Source organism: Mesoplodon densirostris, chromosome 14 (assembly GCF_025265405.1).
Source record: "Mesoplodon densirostris isolate mMesDen1 chromosome 14, mMesDen1 primary haplotype, whole genome shotgun sequence".
Lineage (NCBI taxonomy): Eukaryota > Metazoa > Chordata > Mammalia > Artiodactyla > Ziphiidae > Mesoplodon > Mesoplodon densirostris.
In genome coordinates, this window is record NC_082674.1 from 46411478 (window position 1) to 46431301 (window position 19824).

Genomic DNA, 19824 nt, shown 5'->3' on the forward strand with positions numbered 1-19824 from the left:
GTCTTATTTTTGAACATCAATTTTAACAAACCAGAGGGATTGCACTATCACTGGAGAAGTTAAGTAACTTGTCCCAGTCACACCCTTAAGTGATCGGTGAGATGGACCTAAATTCAAGTCTGTTTGATTCCAAGACTGTTTCTCAACTGCTACCATAACTGAAGAAATTGAATTAAAGACCTTTAGGGGAAAAAAAAAAAAGATCTTTAGGGTCCCATCCATCTTTGAGATTTTACCTTTTGAACATATGAAAATAAGCATTTTTTTGGTTTTGTTTTTGTTTTTGTTTTTGTTTTGCGGTACGCGGGCCTCTCACTGTTGAGACCTCTCCCGTTGCGGAGCACAGGCTCCGGACGCGCAGGCTCAGTGGCCATGGCTCACGGGCCCAGCCGCTCCGCGGCATGTGGGATTCTCCCGGACCGGGGCACGAACCCGTGTCCCCTGCATCGGAAGGCGGACTCACAATCACTGCGCCACCAGGGAAGCCCAAAATAAGCATTTTTTAACTTAAATTTTATATCAATCTTTACTACATGATATATGGTAAATCTTTGTGTTTCTATTAGTATTGAAGCTTCTATTAAAGCAACAATTCTCTTTATGGAAAACAATAAGAGTAACAATTCTGTATATTTCTAGTGGAAAACATGGCATTCATCTCCAGTAACCTCTATATCAATACTGATTAAAGATCTGTGCATTGGATTTTCATCAGCAATGAGATAGTTATCTCTTTACCAGTGGCATTCAAATTACACAAAGCATTTCTTGGGTTTCCTCTTGAGTCTCATCAAATTATGCTTCACTGATTTCTTCATACATGATTATATCTCTTACAAAAACTTTTTAATATAAAGTCTTTTGTTTCCATTTTCCCCAGCTTTACTGAGGTATAATTGACAAAATTGTAAGATATTTAAAAGTGTACAATGTGATACAGTGTACAATTTGATATATAAACACATTGTGAAACAATTTCCCCCCACTGAGTTAATTAACCCATCCATCACCTAACATATTTACCTTTTTGTTGTTGTCATGGTTGAAAATGTTAAGTTCTATTATCTTAGCAAATTTCAATCATACAATATAGCATTATCATCTGTAGTCACCATGTTATACTTTATATCCTTGGACCTTATTCATCTTATAACTGAAAGTTTGTAACCTTTTACTAACCTTTGTTCCTTATTTCTACATTCTTGTCCCATCTGTTCCACTAACTAGTATTACAACTTTGAATAAGACAGCAACCTTTCTGGTGTTCAATATCTTCATTACAAAATTTAAAAGGTTACATTCTTGCAGTATTATTTCTGGAAAGTTTAAAAATATAACTTTTAAATAAATATAAAATGCATATGTGTCTAAAGATGTATTTAACTCATTAATGGGGGATCCAGAAAGATGGTAAGCCTTGGTCAAAGAGAACTGGGGAGTGCCACATATCTACAGCTGCTGAAAGAACGAATATTTGAATAAGACTGCTAATATAGGCACAAAAGTGGTTAATATCCTGCAGCACAATAAACGGTTACCTTTTCTATGGGACAAAAATCATTTGCATCTCTACTGGACAAAATTCAATTATATTACTATCAGTTTTCTACATGTTAAGATTTACCCTTACAGAGTTGTACAGTACCTCTGTACTAAAAAATAATAAATATCAAGTCAAACAAAAGTGCACATTCCTGGAGAATCAGACAATCCCCAGGAGTGCCTGCTAGACAAAACCCAGCAGGAAACTGAAAGAACAAATAGTCATCCCTTCGCCTATTTCCAAGTTTAGGATAATTTTTCTTAATAGAACTAAGAATCCTCTGAGTTTTAAAATTCTCTTTTAGGAACCAGCGCCAAAAATGTAACATCACTAAGAATTACAACACTAGCACACCACAGTAAGCACACGCTAATTACATTTATTCTACTTAGGATTGTCATTTGCCATTTTAAACCACCAGACTAACTGAAAGGCTAACTGTAATTTGCTGATATTTATGGCTTCCAGGAAAGCTTTACAAAGGATGTGTCTCATCTTATGCTGAAATTAAGTAGTTTGTTCAATAATTAATAAATATATATTAAGAACGCATCATGTATCAATCAGTTTTAGGATAAAACAGAGAAATAAAATAGATGAAGACTCCTGTCTTCAAGAAGATTATATTCTTGTAGTGAGAAATTCCATATGAATTAAACATTTAAAGGTTGAGTAAAAATTAGGAGACAACATAAATGATATCATTTGTAAACTTGGGTGGGAAAGACCTTTCTAGTCATAATTCTAAAATCAGAAACTAGGGAATTCCCTGGTGGTCCAGTGGTTGGGACTCTGCTCTTCCATTGCAGGGGGACCCTGGTCTGGGAACTAAGATCCCACAAGCTAGGCAGCAGCGCATCCCCACCCCCCAAAAAAATTCAGAAACTATAGGGGAAAGAACCATTAGTCAGACCAGTGATTCCCAAATTTGAGCAGGTATCAAGTCACCCGGAGGGCTGAATAAAGCACGGATTGCTGGCCCACCCTCCCAGAATATGTGATTCGGTAAGCATGAGGTGGACTAGGAGAATTTATTTCTAACCAATTCTCAGGTGATGACAGTAACGCTGGTCTGAGGACTACATTTTGAGAACCTGGATTAGAATACGTAAATATTTTAAATGTTTGTACTGTCAAGACATTATAAATAAATAAATAAATAAATAGCTATAACTGGGAAAACATTAGCAATCTATGATCAATTAATAGTGTAAATTGGGAGCATTTCTCCTCTACTCTTGAAGTTCTACTCTTCTCTACTCTTGAACTCTTGAAGTTCTTTTCTGTGAAAGGAGCTCATTTCATGCGATTTTGGGCCTTTTTCTGCCTCTTTACTCATTCTGATTTCGAGGATATGAGTCCAATTACTAAATTTGAGACTAATTGAGCATACACTCAACTCAACTTCCTTTCCCTCGGGGGAACCAGTCTGCTACTGGCAAAGAGAGCAGACAAAAATCACTATGCTCTCCAGCAATTCTCCTTACATTCTAGTGGAGAAGTTTATATTTTATCTTTATGGTACTAAGTTGATATTTAACAAGTACAGACATACCATCCTACATCAGTAAACATAAAAGTGATATTGATATTTTTCCTAAATCTTAAAAACACAGTGCAAACGCATGTTTGCTTATTTAATAGTTTTGACTTTGGTAATCAAATAATTGCTAATAAAGATGTGGAGAATGGAATGTTCTTGTACTGCAAATTTATAAAACCATTCTGGAAGGTGATCGACAATAGTTATCAATTTAAATGTATAAACTGTGTAACTTTGCAGATTCTAAGAAATAAATGAAATAATTATGCAAAGATATATAGATATAGAACTATAGATACTTACCATAGCCTTCTTTATAATACTATGAAAAATTAGGATATTATTAACATATAAGTCATTGGAAATTGGACATTCCCAAATTTGGAGCTGGGTGAATAAATGAAATACTATACAGCCATTACAAGTGATAATGTAGTTCTCTGTTGACATGGAAAGATGTCTACTGGGTGAAAAAAGGAAAGATCATAAAATATCATATGTTATATAATCAGATAAAACTAGAAATAAACAGCATATATAGAGTATACATACACATCATACATGTGGTGTGCATATATATGTATATATACCTGTGACATAAATGCTTGTGCATCTTGTTGTGTGGTCTGATTTTTTTTCAATAAACATGTATCTTTTTATCTTCTGTGTTTCTTTTTAAAGTATGATTTAAAAACATTTATTTAAAGAAATAAAGTTATACAACTTGTTAAAAAAAACATTAAACAGTATTTTTACACTCAGAAAAAGAAAGCTACTTTATGTTTTGGAGAAATGTTGAATATGAGTTTGTTTCTGATTGACCTGGCTCTTTTTGCTCTTACATTATACCCCATACTTTTCAAAAATATATTTATTAATATTTACTGAAATCAGCACTTATCATAAATAGGTAAATCAAATCAGCAAGGGTAGAGGAATATGTGATTAGGAGTAATCTGGTCTCAAACTTATATTTTATTAAAATTTATGCAAATATATTCAATTTACAAGTTAATTTAACGCATTAAAATCACAGGAAATTTCTCTTTTTAGTCAGTAAGACTAGGACAGAAATTCCAAAGTAGCTCCCATAAACCTAATCCAATCAAACTAATTATTCTGAAATGCTAGACCTAAAGAAAATATTCCCCAGTCCACATGCAAAGTAAGAAAAAATAATCTACCCCGTAGTACTTTTGTATAGAAGTCAGTTTTCTTGGGTTGCTGTGAGAACCACCTACAGACCATGTAATAACAAGGAGTATAAGGCTCCGTTCATTCATTTAGTGGTTCACTAGGTCCAGAAAGGTAAGACTGCTTTGAAGAGCAGCTCAGAGCATGTCTTGCTGCCCTGGCCTCCTTCTGCAGGGGTTCCTGAATCACAGCAATTGCTGTTCCACCTGGTTCAGGGTTAGGAGGTCAGAGCTACTCACCAGGTATTTATAGTACAGCCTGGGGCTCACAGCAGTGTCTGGAAATACTTCCTTGTCCAAAGTAAAGCTACCTTATGACTATTTAATTTTAAATGAGTGTTTAAAGTGAACAAAAGAAAGAAACCTGCTACTTCTCTGCGTAACCAAGTTGTCATCTACTGCATGTGCTTTTTTCATTTTGTATGAAACCAGTATTTTCCCAGACGAGAAAACTGAACATCTTTACCCGTTTCATATTTTAATTTGGAGGTAATTAAATTCCATCTGCCCACTTATTAAATTTTTTATACCTTAACTTTCTTCTCTTTTGAAGTCGTTTGAAAATACCCTCGCGTGATATTAATTGCGGAGACAGTTTACATTTCCCTTTGTTTAATAACATTTTTTGATCTTCAGATTTGGTTTACATTTATTTTTAACTTATTGATTGCCCCCTCCCTGTTATTAGCCGGAGATAACCGCCTCAAGAAGTGTATTTTTAGCAGGTAAGCATTTTAGTTCTGATGAAACAAAAATTCACATTTTAAGGCAACACACAAAAAATTTAAACATAAAACTTTTAATCTACCCTTTGGCCTCCTCCCTTCCTTCTAGTGTGCATTGTGCATCTGCATTATGTGTTAACCAGAACTCCCCAGTGGCAGAAATACCTGCTCAACCATGAAGATCAATTTTCCTTATTTTGGGGCCAGCCATGTAACTCCTCAGAAGATAATATTCCTTCCTCAATCCTGTAAGGGGTCACAATGACCCACCACTCACCTGGTATGTGCAGACATCTTTGGTGAACAATGCCAATATACTATTTCCCTTAAAGATAGTGATTGGTGCAGAAGAGACACTTAAAGGACGTTCTTAGCTTAAATACTTACTTGTGACCTTATTAATGTAACTAGCTATATTACTTGTATTCTGCCTATTTTACAAGATTATTGTTTCTTGCATTACCAAATGTGTGATGAGCCTCAGATAAAACTAATGATGATTAGGCTAACTGAAATGACTGATCAAACACATAGTTCCACAAGATCAATGATTGTAATAGTGTAACTCTAGATGCAAGAAGAAGCAACAAGAGGGAACCACTTCCTGGACCATAACAGACTAGTAAGACAGGCAGTCCAGAGGCTTTTGGTTACTGTTAACAGGGTCTAGTCCAATTATAGTAGCACGTTGAGTAGCCTATCAATGAAATCCTCACCTGACCTGGAAATCGCCATTAGGCAAACTGGTCATGAAATGCCTTCCAAACATTGCTCAAAGTTAAGACCAAAAGGGAGGGGACTGTCAATTAAAGAATATTGCCCACCGTCCAGTTCTACAAGAATCAAGTCATTAGCTACTGCAGTCGCTGACCTACAGTACATCCTGAAAGGAATTCAGGGTGGAGATCAGGATGAGACACTTTGTGTACTGGAAAATTGACCGAACTGGCCCTCAGATAGATCTTTTCAGGAGAAATCTTTATGAACCTAGTTTCCTGCATCTTCCCATACTTAGAAAAGCACTAAAACCATTAACTAAGATATCTCTTCCTCTCGAATAGCAGTAACCTTCTACTAAGATGAGTGCTTGATGGCATGTACCACTTTGCCAAAATCATACATACTGGCCTCACCCTTTACCTCTTTGGAACAGTCCCCAGAGCTTTCTGAAAGACTGCCTCCCGGGTTATAATCCTCAGGTTGGCTCGAATAAAAGTCTCCATGTCTTTCTTAGATTGACTAGTGATTAATATTTTCATTGATACTTCCCAGCTCCAGTGTGTAGGAAATGAACAATGTCCCCAGTCCCCGCGCTCTTTGCATACCAACCACACTGACCTCTTTCAGTGCCTCTGCCTTGGTTTGCTTCCTCCCACCCTTGCACAAGGTGTTATGCTGTTTCCTTTGCCTGGGACACTCTTCTCACCTTGTTTTGCCCTCTTAATCCCTACTTATCTTTCAGATCTTAAACTTCACTTCCTTGACCACTCTGCCCTCCCCTAAACTAGATGCGATTCCCCTATTATATCCTTCTTAGCACTTGTCACCCAGGCAACTTAGCATTTGTTTCTGTATTTGACTAAAGCTGTATCCTCCGATAGACTGTTTGCTTTACAAGGTCAGTGTCTCTGTCTGGTTTTGCTCACCACTGTACCTTGAGCTAAGTAGCTGATCTTCAATCCTATTTTACTGAATTTAATTAAATCTGGCCCAACTCCCCACATGATGGAGCTGGAAGGAAAGTTAACCTGAGGCTATTATTGAGATTTTCTCCCTTCTCCATGGTATCATGCAGGAACGTAGGAGAAGCCAGGGAACTGGACTGTGGGATTACTGTCCTCTTCTTCACGGCTCCTCATTGAGCAGTGATGCTCAGAGGGTGCTTTGGAAGGGCTGCCCCAGGTGGACTGCCTTCCACTGACAGCAAGTTCCCAACTTGCCACCCACTGGAGGGACAAAGTGCCAAAAAAGGAACTGTCCTCCACCGTCCCATCTTCCCCACCCCAGTCCTCACCCTCTCTTCTGACTCTTAGGAAACCTAAATTTCCTCTTGGATGTAGATGCTTTCCCCTCCGTTACTCTAGGAACTAACCTCCATCGTCTCCTGTCCTGGGATGAATACTCCTCCACGGGCCTTTAGAAACCAGTTTTCCTGGAATGGGTTAGAGAAAGAGGATGCTAATAACAGGTTTTTTTGTTTGTTTTCATTTTTTTTTAAGTTACTCTCCTCTACAGGTATGTGTATTTTGAAGCAAAATTGGGGGCATATTGTCTATACCCTTCTATAACTCATTTTCCCCATTTACCAAATTGTATTTCCCTATAGCCTTAAATATTGAGAGTATGATTGAGAATATAGAATTCCCTAGGAAGAAGTCACCTAATTTATTTAACATGCCCCTTTAGGGTGGGATATTCCTGGTTCCGCAGCCTGACAGTTAGGATCCTTTGTGCCTAGTTCTAGCCTCGTCTCCTGCTGGCAGGCCTCTCATTCTGCTCTATTGTCACACCAAATCATAACGCCCCAGGACACGTCATGCTTCTCCTCCATTCTTCAGAGTTTCTTCAGCTGGATCCCTTTTTTTCTGATCAGCTCCTACTTATCCCTTCAAATTGGTGTCATCTTCTCCTACTGCTTTCCCTGACGTACAACCCGGTCTGCTTAGTGCCCTTCTGGGCTCCCAAAGCATCCTCATTATGCCACTCTCATTGCACTGGGCATATTTTCTTGGATTTATCCTCTGAATGCTTCAGTCCTCTTCACTAGATTTTAAGGTCTCTGAGGGCAGAAAGCATGGTACATATAGATGTGTCATAGTGTACCTGGCACATAGAGTTGTTCCAAAAGATTTGTTGAAGAGACACAGTTTGCAAGAAGCATTTTTTTTTTATTGCCTCGCTTTCTTTTTGGGTATGCACAGCTTCTTAGGATGGCTTTAAACTTACCTGTCCTGGAATTGCCCTTTGTTTTATGCAATTATGGGGTTTCTAACATTCTTCACCTAATAAACACAGTGATGCCCAGTCCCCTTGGTGTTGATAAATATTTTCAATTTTGGTCTTTTTATTTCCTTTGCCAGGTAGGCTACAATTGTAGCTGTTTCTTTACTTTGAGCAGACGTAAGATGAGGTTCCCTTGTTTCATGGACCCTGGCACAACTCCATCTTCCAGATCTCCTTTTCAGATTCGTTCCTTATCTGTCAATTATCCACACTCTTCCTAAGGATAATAAGAGTCTTTCCCTCAGTGTGTTCTTGGAGAAATGCCAGAAGACTTCTTTTAGTTTGTTTCTTTTGGCTGTGCCATGCGGATTATGGGATCTTAGTTCCCGGTCCAGGGATCGAACATGGGCCCTCAGCAGTGAAAGCCCAGAATCCTAACCACTGGACCGCCAGGGAATTCCCCCAGAAGACTTTTTAGTAAGTTTTCCCGTTTGTAAAATAATTTGGTAACCCCCATTTATCAGATACTACCCCTTCTCCTAGAATCATGAGATTTCATATTCAAGTTCTGTGACTAGATGTCCAGTTTCTCAAGTTCACGCTGACAATTTTTTTTTTTTTTTTTTTTTGCGGTACGCGGGCCTCTCACTGTTGTGGCCTCTCCCGTTGTGGAGTACAGGCTCCAGACGCGCAGGCTCAGTGGCCATGGCTCACGGGCCCAGCCACTCCGTGGCATGTGGGATCTTCCCAGACCGGGGCACGAACCCGTGTCCCCTGCATCAGCAGGTGGACTCTCAACCACTGTGCCACCAGGGAAGCCCCATGTTGATAATTTTGAATTTAATGTTTCATGTTGTTTTTTCCAATGTAAATTTGAGATCGTATTTGCTTTGAGGACAAGGGACTATGCGAAGGATAGCATTTCTTTTGTATTTAATACAATGCTGACATGTATGTTTGATAAATAAATATAAATATGCATTAAACTTGGGTTAGGATAGTTTCTAAACAGTGATATAAGGTTCTTTTACCATAGACAGATTTAGCTTCATTTTATAATAAAAATCTTTGGTGGTAAGACTCATTGGGAGCAGGGTACTTGGTCATTCAACCACAGGTAGACTAAAATTAAGAGAACATTAGTGTAGACCAAGGGGAGATGATAGTCATTTGGGCTAGAGTGATGGAGGTGGTTAGAAGAAGAAGGATTTAAGAAACTGAACTGTGATGGATTGGCTATGGGTCGGGGGAGGGATTCACACCTTGCATACCTGATGGATGGCAGTTCATCCAAAGAGATTTCCAGATCAGAACACCCTATTTGCCTAGACAGTGTGCTGGATGCCATGGTCAATTTTTCCTCTGTGTGTTCCTCCTTCGTAGCTGTCATGTAGACCTTATTCTTGGTTGTTTCCCTAGTTTGGGACATGATTCACATTTCTTAGTCACAATCAGATTCCAATTTTTTCCTGTCTATGCTCAGGTCAACGTGATTGAATTTGGGTATTCTTGAAAGTTCAAATATTTTAAGGACAGTCATTTGCGATATGCCATATCTTCATATAGGTGGTCTTTGGTATTCTAATGCTTTCTATTTTCATTCTTAAACGGAAACCTAGTGAAAAAAATGAGCCTCACCACATCTTATACACCAAAGTAAATTTTAAATGCATTAATGAATTGAGTATTAAGAAAATAAAAAAGAAAATAGATCAAATAGTCTATTGCTGGAGGTTAGCTTTCTATACTAAGATCAGAATAACTTAAAAAGAATGACATTTGGTTACACAAAAATAAGTAACTTCTGCAGATAAAACCAAACTTTAAAAAATCCCTTCTTGGGAATTCCCTGGTGGTCCAGTGGTTAGGATTCTGGGCTTTCACTGCCAGCGGCCTGGGTTTGATCCCTGGCTGGGGAAATAAGATCCCACAAGCTGCGCGGTGCAAGAGAAAAAAAAAAATCTCTTCTTAAATGGGAAAAATGAAAACCATTTGGAGGATATATGACAAATAAAAGGCACATAACTTGATTATTTAAACAGCTCATGTAAACCAGTGTGAAAGCCATTAACATTCACTCCATAGCTAAATGAGCCAAGACATAAATGAAACTAATTCACAAATGGGGAAATAAAATAATAAACATGGAGAAAATGTTCTGAGTGATCCGTTCCCCCTTATCTAAGTTTTCTAAATACTCTGTAATGTGGTACATTGCTTTTGCTGTTGACCTGAATTTAGGTGGCCAGGGGCAGAGGCCTGTTGTTGTTTCTATAATCAAGGATCAAACAACTGGATGGACTGTTTGAAGGAAAACATGGCTTAATAGTTTTTAGAGGTGGGTTAAGCTTAGAACTTTTAAAATTGTATTATCCAAGGCCAATTCTGGGTGAAATCGTAAAGTTGGCTCTGATTTCCTCTTTCACAGCTTCCTCCAAGGTTGTCATGTGGGTGAGGACTCAGATATAGCCCTCCCTCGGTATCCAAGGTATCCAAGGGGGATTAGTGCCAGGGACCCCACCACAGATATGAAAATTTGTGGATGCTGAAGTTCCTTACATAAAATGGCATAGTGTTTGCAAATGACCTATGCACATCCTCCTGTATATTTTATTTTTTTAAAAAATAAATTTATTTATTTATTTATTTATTTTTGGCTGCGTTGGGTCTTCGTTTCTGCGTGCGGGCTTCCTCTAGTTGCGGTGAGCGGGGGCTACTCTTCATTGTGGTGCCCACGCTTCTCATTGTGGTGGCTTCTCTTGTTGCGGAGCACGGGCTCTAGGTGTGCAGGCTTCAGTAGTCGTGGCATGCAGGCTCAGTAGTTGTGGCTCACGGGCTCTACAGCGCAGGCTCAGCGGTTGTGGTGCACAGGCTTAGTTGCTCCGCAGCCTGTCAGATCTTCCCGGACCAGGGCTCAAACCCGTGTCCCCTGCACTGGCCGGCGGATTCTTAACCACTGTGCCACCAGGGAAGTCCCTGCAGTGTCTTCTTAAGAGACTTCTTCTCCAGGCCTTCAATGTGCACCCCAGAAATGACCTAAATGTTATATATTCCTACTAGAGTTAAACGTCCCTAGGAATATCTACGTTTTATCTGGGATTCTATTCCTAAATTGGTTGATTTGGCCTGCGCTGGGGTCCTAGCCCAGACCGAGACCCCTTGTCTCAGCCAGGGAGGTTCTTTTTCCGATTGGATTCACACAGCCAATAACAAAACCTATGCTGAGACTGGAACAGCACGAGCTTTATTTAATGGCTAAAGAATGGAGAAGCGGAAACCTCGTTTGCAAATCAACTTCTCTACCCAATTCCAGGCGAGACACTATGTTTATAAGAGGGTCGAGGTAGAAGGGAGGGAATTGGAAAGAGTGGGAGGAATATTCATGACTTATCCGAGAACGGGGATGTGGTTTGGACCTGGAACTGATGCAACTCTCCTTTTCAGTACTTGTATGGTCTTTTCCGGTTGTTGTCATGGCAACTGTCAGCTGCCATTGCACCGGTGGGTGTGTCATTTAGCATGCTTAGGTATTACAATGAATGTATCATGAGGCTCTAGGTCTACTGGAAGTTAAATCTTCAGCCATCTAGTGCCTAATTGGTTCTAACCAGTTCTTGTGTTTTTCTTTGCAGCTTCCTCCCAAAACTTAGGTTAAGAGCAACTGGTTTCCATTCAAGCCAGGGGCAAGAGTATGATTCTGGGGCAACAGCTTTGGTAACAATTTGAGGCTTAATCTAAACTCATAAGTGAAACTCTAGTGGAATTTCAGGCGTCGTTCAAGGTGGGGAGTGAGGGTTTTGCAGGATAGTGGAAAACACCCCACAAAGAGGTAGGAAAAGTGCCTCTGAAAAAGGTAGAGTTGTGGTTGCCACAGCTGATTATTTAAAAGGAGAGGGATTTTGGCCCCCTCTCTCCCTGTTGGTTCACGACCTCAGGTAATTCCCCAGGTGAAACCTCCGCCCCCACACCAACACACACACACACACACACACACACACACACACACACACACACACACACACACACCCTAGGAGATCACAGAATGACTGAAGAGGCAGGACATTTCAGATTGGTAGGTGGCAGTTTTAGTAAGCAAGGGAACTTATATAGGTGGTTTGTCTTGGATATCCACTCGCCAGAATCTTAAGAGTTTATACAGAGGCCTTAAATGGGGGAAGGGGGATTGCACTTACCAAAAAAGTCCAGATGGTTTCAGTAACACCTTACTCTCTCAAGGCTGCATCCTTCAAGTAGCACCTAGCTCAGGAACAGCGGGCAGAAAGTACATTCCAAGGACAGAACGGGTAAGGAGGCTCTGACTGCCTCAGTCCACCTCCTGGGTCAAGTCGAGCCCATGTCCAGTCGATTACTCCCCCAACACTCCCTAAGCTGAGTTGCTATGTGGCTCTGATTCTGTTTAAATGGAAGATATACTGTATCTAGGAAACCTGAGGCGGGGTTAGAGAGGGCTGTGAGAAGGTAGGCGCCTTCCTCTCGTAGGACGCGGGGCAAGGAACTCTGCACGTCCGGTAAGTCTGTCCCTGCGGACGCAGACAAATTTCAAGCACGCGGGGAGGGAGGGAAGCGAACCCAGTGCAACGCCGCCTCCGGAAGGCGCCCACTCTTGGGCTTCCGGCGCCGCCCCTGTCCCTCCAGGCACTTCCGTCTGGGCTGGCAGTTCGTGGACTGAGGGAGGCCACGCCCAGTTCTTCCGTCCGGTCTCTCGTCAAAGCATCCGGTAGCGCCACGAGGGCAGCATGGCAGGCGGCGAGTTGCGGGCAGCACTGGAGCAGCGCCTCGAAGCCCTGGCCATCCGCACGGAGGTCGTGGAGCACCCGGAGGTGAGGCGCTCCCGCCGGGACCACCCCGGGAAGGGGTGGGCTCTGCTGCAGCTTCTATGGGGCGAAGGCGCTAAGCCTAGACGTCCTAGGGGTAATGTGTGGCAGAAACTTCCGTTCTAAGGCATTCCCCGGGATCCAGAGTACTAAAGGGACCTGAAAGCACCATCAAGGGCCTCTCCACTTCGGACGCTGATGTTATTGTGAAAAAACCTATTTTCTTCTTGGAGTGATTTTTTTTTTTTTTTTTTTTTGGCCGCGCCACGTGGGATGCGGAACCTTAGTTCTCCACCAGGGATCCAACCCGTGACCACTGAAGTGGAAGCGCCGAGGCCTAACCACTGGACCGCCCGGGAATTCGGAGTGATTTTTTATGTTGAGAACTAGTACAACATATTGAGAACTTGCGCATCTCAAACTGGCTAGGGATGCGCTAGGTCAGTGTGTCAACTTTATGTGTATGTAAGTTGCCAAGCAGTAAACCCGTCTTTGCAGTGGCTGCAGGTGCATACAGGACGACAAAGTTAGAGTTTGGTATTTTTTAACATGAGTTATTGATGGGAAGATTTTTTTTGCACATATCTGACGGAGCCAGTACGTAACCTGAGTGGTGCAAGGACAAAGTTTTTCCCAACGCTTGAGTAACAGCTAATGATAATTAGCTAGATATGGTGATGATCTTCCAAGTTTAGAGAAATTCATCAAAACTATATTCTTTGACCCTTTTGCCTCCCTTATAGTCCACATACTCTCCCCCTTTTTACTGCGCGTATTGCCAGCTTTCCTGATCCAGGGTCTCATTCCCTGCCCTCACTCCCTCTCTGTGGTTATCTTTTTATAGAGTGGAGATCGTCATATGGCCTGGATGTAATGGAATGCCAAGGAATAGGAGTCTGGGCTGCTATAAGCTTTTTAAAATTAATTTTTATTGGAGTATAGTTGATTTACAGTGTTGTGAGGGCTGCTATAAACTTTACCAAAAGTTTAATGGAAAAACAAAAACATTTTAGGAGTGTGAAGGCTTGGCCTGCACATGGGAATGGAGAACTGGCCTAAGAGGTCCTGAGATGAGATATATTTGCTAATGGGCTGGGGATGGATCTCTACCAGTGAAATCCAGGTCATTGAGTACTCCCTAACCTTACACCCACCAAGCAATATACAGATAACTGTATGTCTGCAGTGTGTGTATACATGCATATTATTTTTAAACTTCTCATGTGATATTTCACAGGTGTTTACAGTTGAAGAAATGATGCCTCATATCCAACATTTGAAAGGAGCACATAGTAAGAACTTATTTCTTAAAGACAAAAAGAAAAAAGGCTATTGGCTGGTGACAGTTCTTCACGATAGACAAATTAATTTAAATGATCTTGCCAAGCAGTTAGGTGTTGGAAGTGGAAATCTGCGGTTTGCTGATGAAACAGCCATGCTAGAAAAACTGAAAGTTGGCCAAGGCTGTGCCACACCGTTGGCACTCTTCTGTGATGATGGAGATGTGAAATTTGTTCTGGATTCTGCTTTTTTGGAAGGTGGACATGAAAAGGTGTACTTTCATCCAATGACCAATGCTGCAACCATGGGATTGAGCCCTGAAGACTTTCTCACATTTGTGAAGAAGACAGGACACGATCCCATAAGACTAAATTTTGATAAAAACTAATTGGGCTAATGTTTAGAATACATTTATTTCTGAAAGCTGTTTTTCTTACTTGTAATTATAAAAAGCATTAAAAGTGGTAAGATATATGTAGCACCTTGGTTTGGTGACTACCTAAACTACTTAAGGAGCTATTTAACTATTTCATCTTAAAGGAGCTGTTTTTAAAAAGATATATTGAGGTAGTTTTAGTCAGCTCAGAGATTCCACCCTCCCCTTCCCCCATGACAATTACTTGTTACAGGAATGCCTTCAACAATTAAGGATGAATTAACATAGGGAGTTCCCTGGTAGCCTAGTGGTTGGGATTCCAGGCTTTCACTGGCCCAGGAGCAATCCCTGGTCAGGGGAACTGAGATCCTGCAAGCTGTGTGGCAGCCTAAATTAATTAATTAATTAACATCAAAACTAAGATTAGTTAACTATCTGAGACTAACTATATTACATCTTCTGTAAGGTGTTTATTATACTTGAAAAAAGCAAGCTGCAAAAACAGCATATATAAAATTATACATATGACAGTGTACATACAGGGGAAAAAGAGGAATATGGGAATATATTCAACTGTTAATAGTGGTTATCTTTGGGGAATGAGGATTAAGGAATAAGAATTCCACAGCAATATAATTAAACATGGGGGCAAGGGCAAAACCTTCCTATTACTGGGTGTTTGTTTTTAAACCAATGCTTTTTTCTTCAGTGAAAAGCTAATTTTTAAATAAAATTCTATCTTTAGAAAATTTTAATCTAGAAAAAGTAGGGATGGAAAATGTTATGTCATAATCATTATACTAATGAAATTATATTTTAAAACTCAGGAGCAGAATATACATAGGCCATTAAGAAGGATTTGCTTAGTCTTCGGAGGTTACAAAATGTGAACATGCTTGAACAAGGTTCCTCTGTTCTCTAGGCTATATTAAATTTTACTCATTCCCTTTCAACTGTGGCATCTAAAGCAGTATAAGAACCCAGGATTATGTATTGTCAGTTGTCACATAGAAGCTAGTTCAAAAACAGAGGAAAATTGATGTACTTTTCCACCTCACTTAGATTCAAACAAATCCCCAGTTGAGGGTCTGACTAGACTAGGCTACAAAATAGCCTAGAGGTCTTAGGAAAATTCTCGCTTCCTCTACAGTACAATCAAGTGGGATACTTGAGAGATAATCATATTTTCCTAAGGTTGAACACTCAAATAATTTGCTTCTGGTAGAGAAACTGTACTTAATTTGTACCAATTTGCATTACTGAAAGGCAAAAGTAAAAACTTGACATTTTTGGATATATGTGGTTAGAAACTACAAGTCTACGCAAGGCAGAATTTTTATAAAATACAGAATGGATTTAAGAGATGAGTTAGTAAATATTTTCCATAAATGATAACCTTATTTCTGAGGTGCTATGTTATCTTTTGCCTACTCTGTACCATATCTCTAAGAAAGAGGAAATTTTAGGTTGCTTTGCATATAAAATTAACGAATAGAAGCAAAGACACCAAGGACCTTAGATAACTAGTCTAACTGTCCTCCCCACCTTATGGTGAAAACAGGCCCAGCAAGACTGACCTGGCCAAGGACACAAGGCAGGTTGCCATCCCTAACATTACGCCTCCCAAAGTCTAGATGTGAAAATAAAAGAGACCGATTTGTACAATCTGTTATTGTATTTAAACCTATTTTGAGGTTGACAAAACTGATAGACTCTCAGTTCTCTCCCAAAACCTCCAATACTCATCCCAAAGTGACTAGGACAGAATCGTCTAAACAAGGTTATATGTTATGAAACACATAAAATAGGTTTTCTAGGGCAAAGGGAAAGGAAAGAATAATACTTGGCTAAATTATGTGTTATGATTGCTGACCACTTGTTATAAAAATCACCTCTTTTTATATTAATTTAAAATTCACTTCTTGTTATATCAGTTTAACAAGTGAATGTTAAACCAACTTAATTTTTTTAGAAGAAATAAAGTTAAAAACTAAAATGAAAAATAATGAATGTTTTTTAAAAAAGACAAATCGGCCAAATGATGGTATCTATTTTGTTATAAACTGGATTTTTTGTTATGAACTGTGGCTTATATTAAGTATAGCCAAGTAATAAACATTTTGCCATTCAACTCCAAATTTCTCAGTAGCATTACTTTTAAAGGAAATGGTACATCTTTTATATTATTGGATTTGATATTTAATAACAGTTACAAGTACAATGGCAAACACTGAAAGAGAGAACCCTTAGTAGAAAAGAAAAAGACAATTTGAAATCACGTTTTGTTAAAGGGTGTTGTAAGTGCAATTTTATCCATAAGCATTCCTTTTAAGGCATTTTCATTGTCCAAATATCTCAACATGTACATCAAGGTTTATATTATAAAATGGGCTCCTTTTGTATTATTCATTCAAGGCTTAAAGAAAAAAATACATCTCAGGACTAAGTGTAGCAGAAAAGAAAACACAAAAATTCACTTTTCTCATAAAAAGTAACTTAAAATACAAAAGTCATTTAGCATACATTATTACTCCTCATTGTAATTCCAGATTTGGTACAATATCTTTTTCACTTCCTGACATAAAATTTTAAGACAGTGCAGGCTGTAATACTTCATTTGTGAGGTGACTGCAATTCTGTAACATGCACAGTGATTTTTAAATAGGCTTTTACCATGCCTTGCATGAAAGGTGCTACATACAAACCTGTTTTGTGTACTCTTTGGTAACCACCAGTTCAAAAACTTGGACCGAACATTTCCATATTGCCAGATCTGAAGCACTTTATTGGAGCTCTGGGCCGAAGCTATTACCCTGTATATAAATTCTTTAGTTTCCGAGAGGGTTTGGGTATTGATTTAGAATAGAGCCAGATCATTAAAAGCATGTCAGGCCCCAGTCTGGAAAGTGGCCCCAGTTAGTTTCTAGTTGGCTACACTATTTTGTTTGGCAGAAGTAGTTTATCTAAGGGAAAAGCCTGACTTCATACTAAGTTTGCTTCTGATGGTATCTTTTGGAGACGGTAAAATATTCATGTGGTTATCTAATCCTTTCTTGAAATGGTATGAAAAAGGTGATTAATACAGTTGAGAATATTCCACTTTTGCAGTCTCAAGTATTCTCTTGGTTGTCTTGCTGCATTTTCTCAGGGTCAGCCTACTCAGGTTCAGTACTTTATAGGCTACCCTTAAGCATTTTCTAATTGAAGCAGTAATGTGCTGCCTCAGTCAGCATGTTCTCTATTTTAGGATATTAGTGTCCTGTAGAGACCAAGCTGTGATATCATACACCCTCACTGGGCTACCTCCTACTCATTAAATTTCAACTTTCAGTAAATGTCCTGGAATGTGTCCTAGTTGTGCAAATTAGATGCTAGTTAATATAAATCTAAGTTACCCACTTACTGTATTTAGCTAAAACATAATTTCTATATTTACTTTCAATTTATCCACCTAAAGATGAATTTACATTTTTTACATGCAAGTGTCTCTAGACTGCCATGATACCCATTATCAATCTGATACTTGAATCTAGGGAGTCATGATGGAGACATGTTTCAAAGTCTAGAGAATAGGTTTTAAATATGTCTGTTGTGCAATATTTGTATTTTAGTAAGAATCCTTTGTATTTACATTTACATAGCACCTTTCATCCAAGGGTTTAAAAGTGATTTAACTTTTACAGCATTATTTGGTGGCAAAACCTAAGTTAATGGTGGCATTACGAAGTCCAGGTTCTCTAACTTCCATTTCAGTTTCTTTTCAACTATACATGCTGTATTTCTTTTCATTAATGGTCTTTCTGAAAGTAGACTATGAACACAGCAGTGTTACTGGCCTACCAAAAAGAGAAAGGAAAAGAAGAAAGGTGTGAGGAAGGAGGGAGAGAGGGAGACACGTATCTCATGGCTACTAGGTTAGTGATGAAACACACAGTTCATAAACCACACACTATGGAATTATTCCAAAAAGATTTTTAGAGCTGGTAGTGAGAGCCTAAGAAGTATATTGTTAAAATTAAAAAGTTAGTATCTTTCTCATTTCAGACCTTTAAGATTATTCTGATATTTGTTAAATAATGAATTTGCATTAGTAAGTATCAATGCAGTTTTTTTGACTTCATAAGAAAATAAAACTGTGATATAAAATTGGAACTACAAAAAAATTGGTGTTTCCCTGGGTTGACTAAATTTACTTTTTTTTTGTGCTTCTTTCAAATGTTTAAGGTAACAAATGCATACAAATATTTCAAAAGTACTGATAACAGTTACCAACTTTAATGTAGTATTATAAAGAACAAAAACAAATTTTTATTAATAAGTGATAACCTTAATAATAAATGAGTTCCTGGCAAAATGCAGATCATAGTAAATTATTTACATTATTTTTGCCATAAGAAAACTTCTTAAGCAACAGTCAGCTCTCAAGTTAAAAAAACAAACACATACATAACCCAGTACTAAAGGAGGGAAATGAGTTCAAACACAACAGCTTTATCTTGGGAATGCCATTTGCTAGAAAATCACCTTACTAAAAAAAAAGTTTCAGAAAAACACACTTTAATTACCTTAGATCCATGTGTGAATTGCTTAGTGTTGCTAGTGGGGGATACGGAAAGATTAATATCACTGTAAATTTTTTTATAACTCCTATCTTATTACGGATTTTTCAGAGTTATCTCATAAACTGAATTTCTTCTGCAGTGCATCAAAATAATTGGCTTAAAAAAAAAAAAAGAATACCAACACATGCAGTCTGCTAACCAAATAAGGCTCTGACATGCCAAAACAATGTTCTCTGTATCTTGATATATAGTACATCCCACAACATACTACAGCATTTAATTTAGGTTTACACAACTAAATATAAATGGCTAGATTTAGACTAATACTTAGCAGAAGCATTAAGCAAACATAGATAAATTCATAAACAAATGATGAAAGAAGTATATTGTTCTTGGAGTACTTCTTGAAACCTTAAAATACTTGGTCCTTAGTGAGAGAACATCCTTTATTCAGTAGATCTTAACAGTACAATGTATGGTAAGTCACAAAACCTTCTAAAATTTTGGCAGTTGACTCCAGTAGTGCTCCTTGATTCAAGGAAGGAATGAAGGTTTGTATTTCTTTCCTGCTCTAGTCACGAAGGATTGTTAAAGTCTTAAAGATTTTAAAAAGTGATTCCTATAGTTGGGTGTCTTGTTACTTCAGAAATAAAGGCTTCACACTGAGAAACTGAAGGACACTTTTCTCTCTGTATTTAGTTGGAAGGTAGAAAGAAGAAAGAAAATATAAGAAAAGCTTGAAGATAAGAGCTATAAAATACAGAGCAACCACTAAAAGAACAGCATACACCAGATACTTCTATAGGGATGAGAGTGACAGAAA

General features: G+C 38.7%; 3 protein-coding genes across 11 annotated transcripts in view; 1 reads left to right on the forward strand and 2 right to left on the reverse strand.

The window, feature by feature from the left end:
• MTIF2 (mitochondrial translational initiation factor 2) overlaps window positions 1–12536 on the reverse strand; it is a 43267-nt gene extending 30731 nt beyond the window's left edge. For 3 of the 5 annotated variants that reach the window (XM_060116640.1, XM_060116649.1, XM_060116642.1), the window contains exons 1-2: window positions 12141–12536; window positions 7097–7156 (exon numbers count right to left, since the gene is read on the reverse strand). The gene's annotated coding sequence lies outside the window, so the exon portion shown is untranslated. The remainder of the gene's footprint in view (window positions 1–7096; window positions 7157–12140) is intronic. The other 2 variants (XM_060116641.1, XM_060116644.1) reach the window with 1 other exon arrangement.
• A 104-nt stretch (window positions 12537–12640) lies between these two features.
• Window positions 12641–17593, forward strand: LOC132501785 (prolyl-tRNA synthetase associated domain-containing protein 1). The gene is made up of 2 exons (XM_060117508.1): window positions 12641–12788; window positions 14020–17593. The coding sequence occupies exons 1-2, from the start codon at window positions 12705–12707 to the stop codon at window positions 14449–14451; spliced, it is 516 nt and encodes a 171-aa protein (XP_059973491.1). The 5' UTR covers window positions 12641–12704; the 3' UTR covers window positions 14452–17593.
• The window catches only part of CCDC88A (coiled-coil domain containing 88A), a 123843-nt gene continuing 120512 nt past the window's right edge, over window positions 16494–19824 (reverse strand). For 3 of the 5 annotated variants that reach the window (XM_060117507.1, XM_060117506.1, XM_060117503.1), the window contains one exon: window positions 16495–19690. The gene's annotated coding sequence lies outside the window, so the exon portion shown is untranslated. Of the gene's footprint in view, window positions 19691–19824 lie in introns of all 5 variants that reach the window. The other 2 variants (XM_060117505.1, XM_060117504.1) reach the window with 2 other exon arrangements.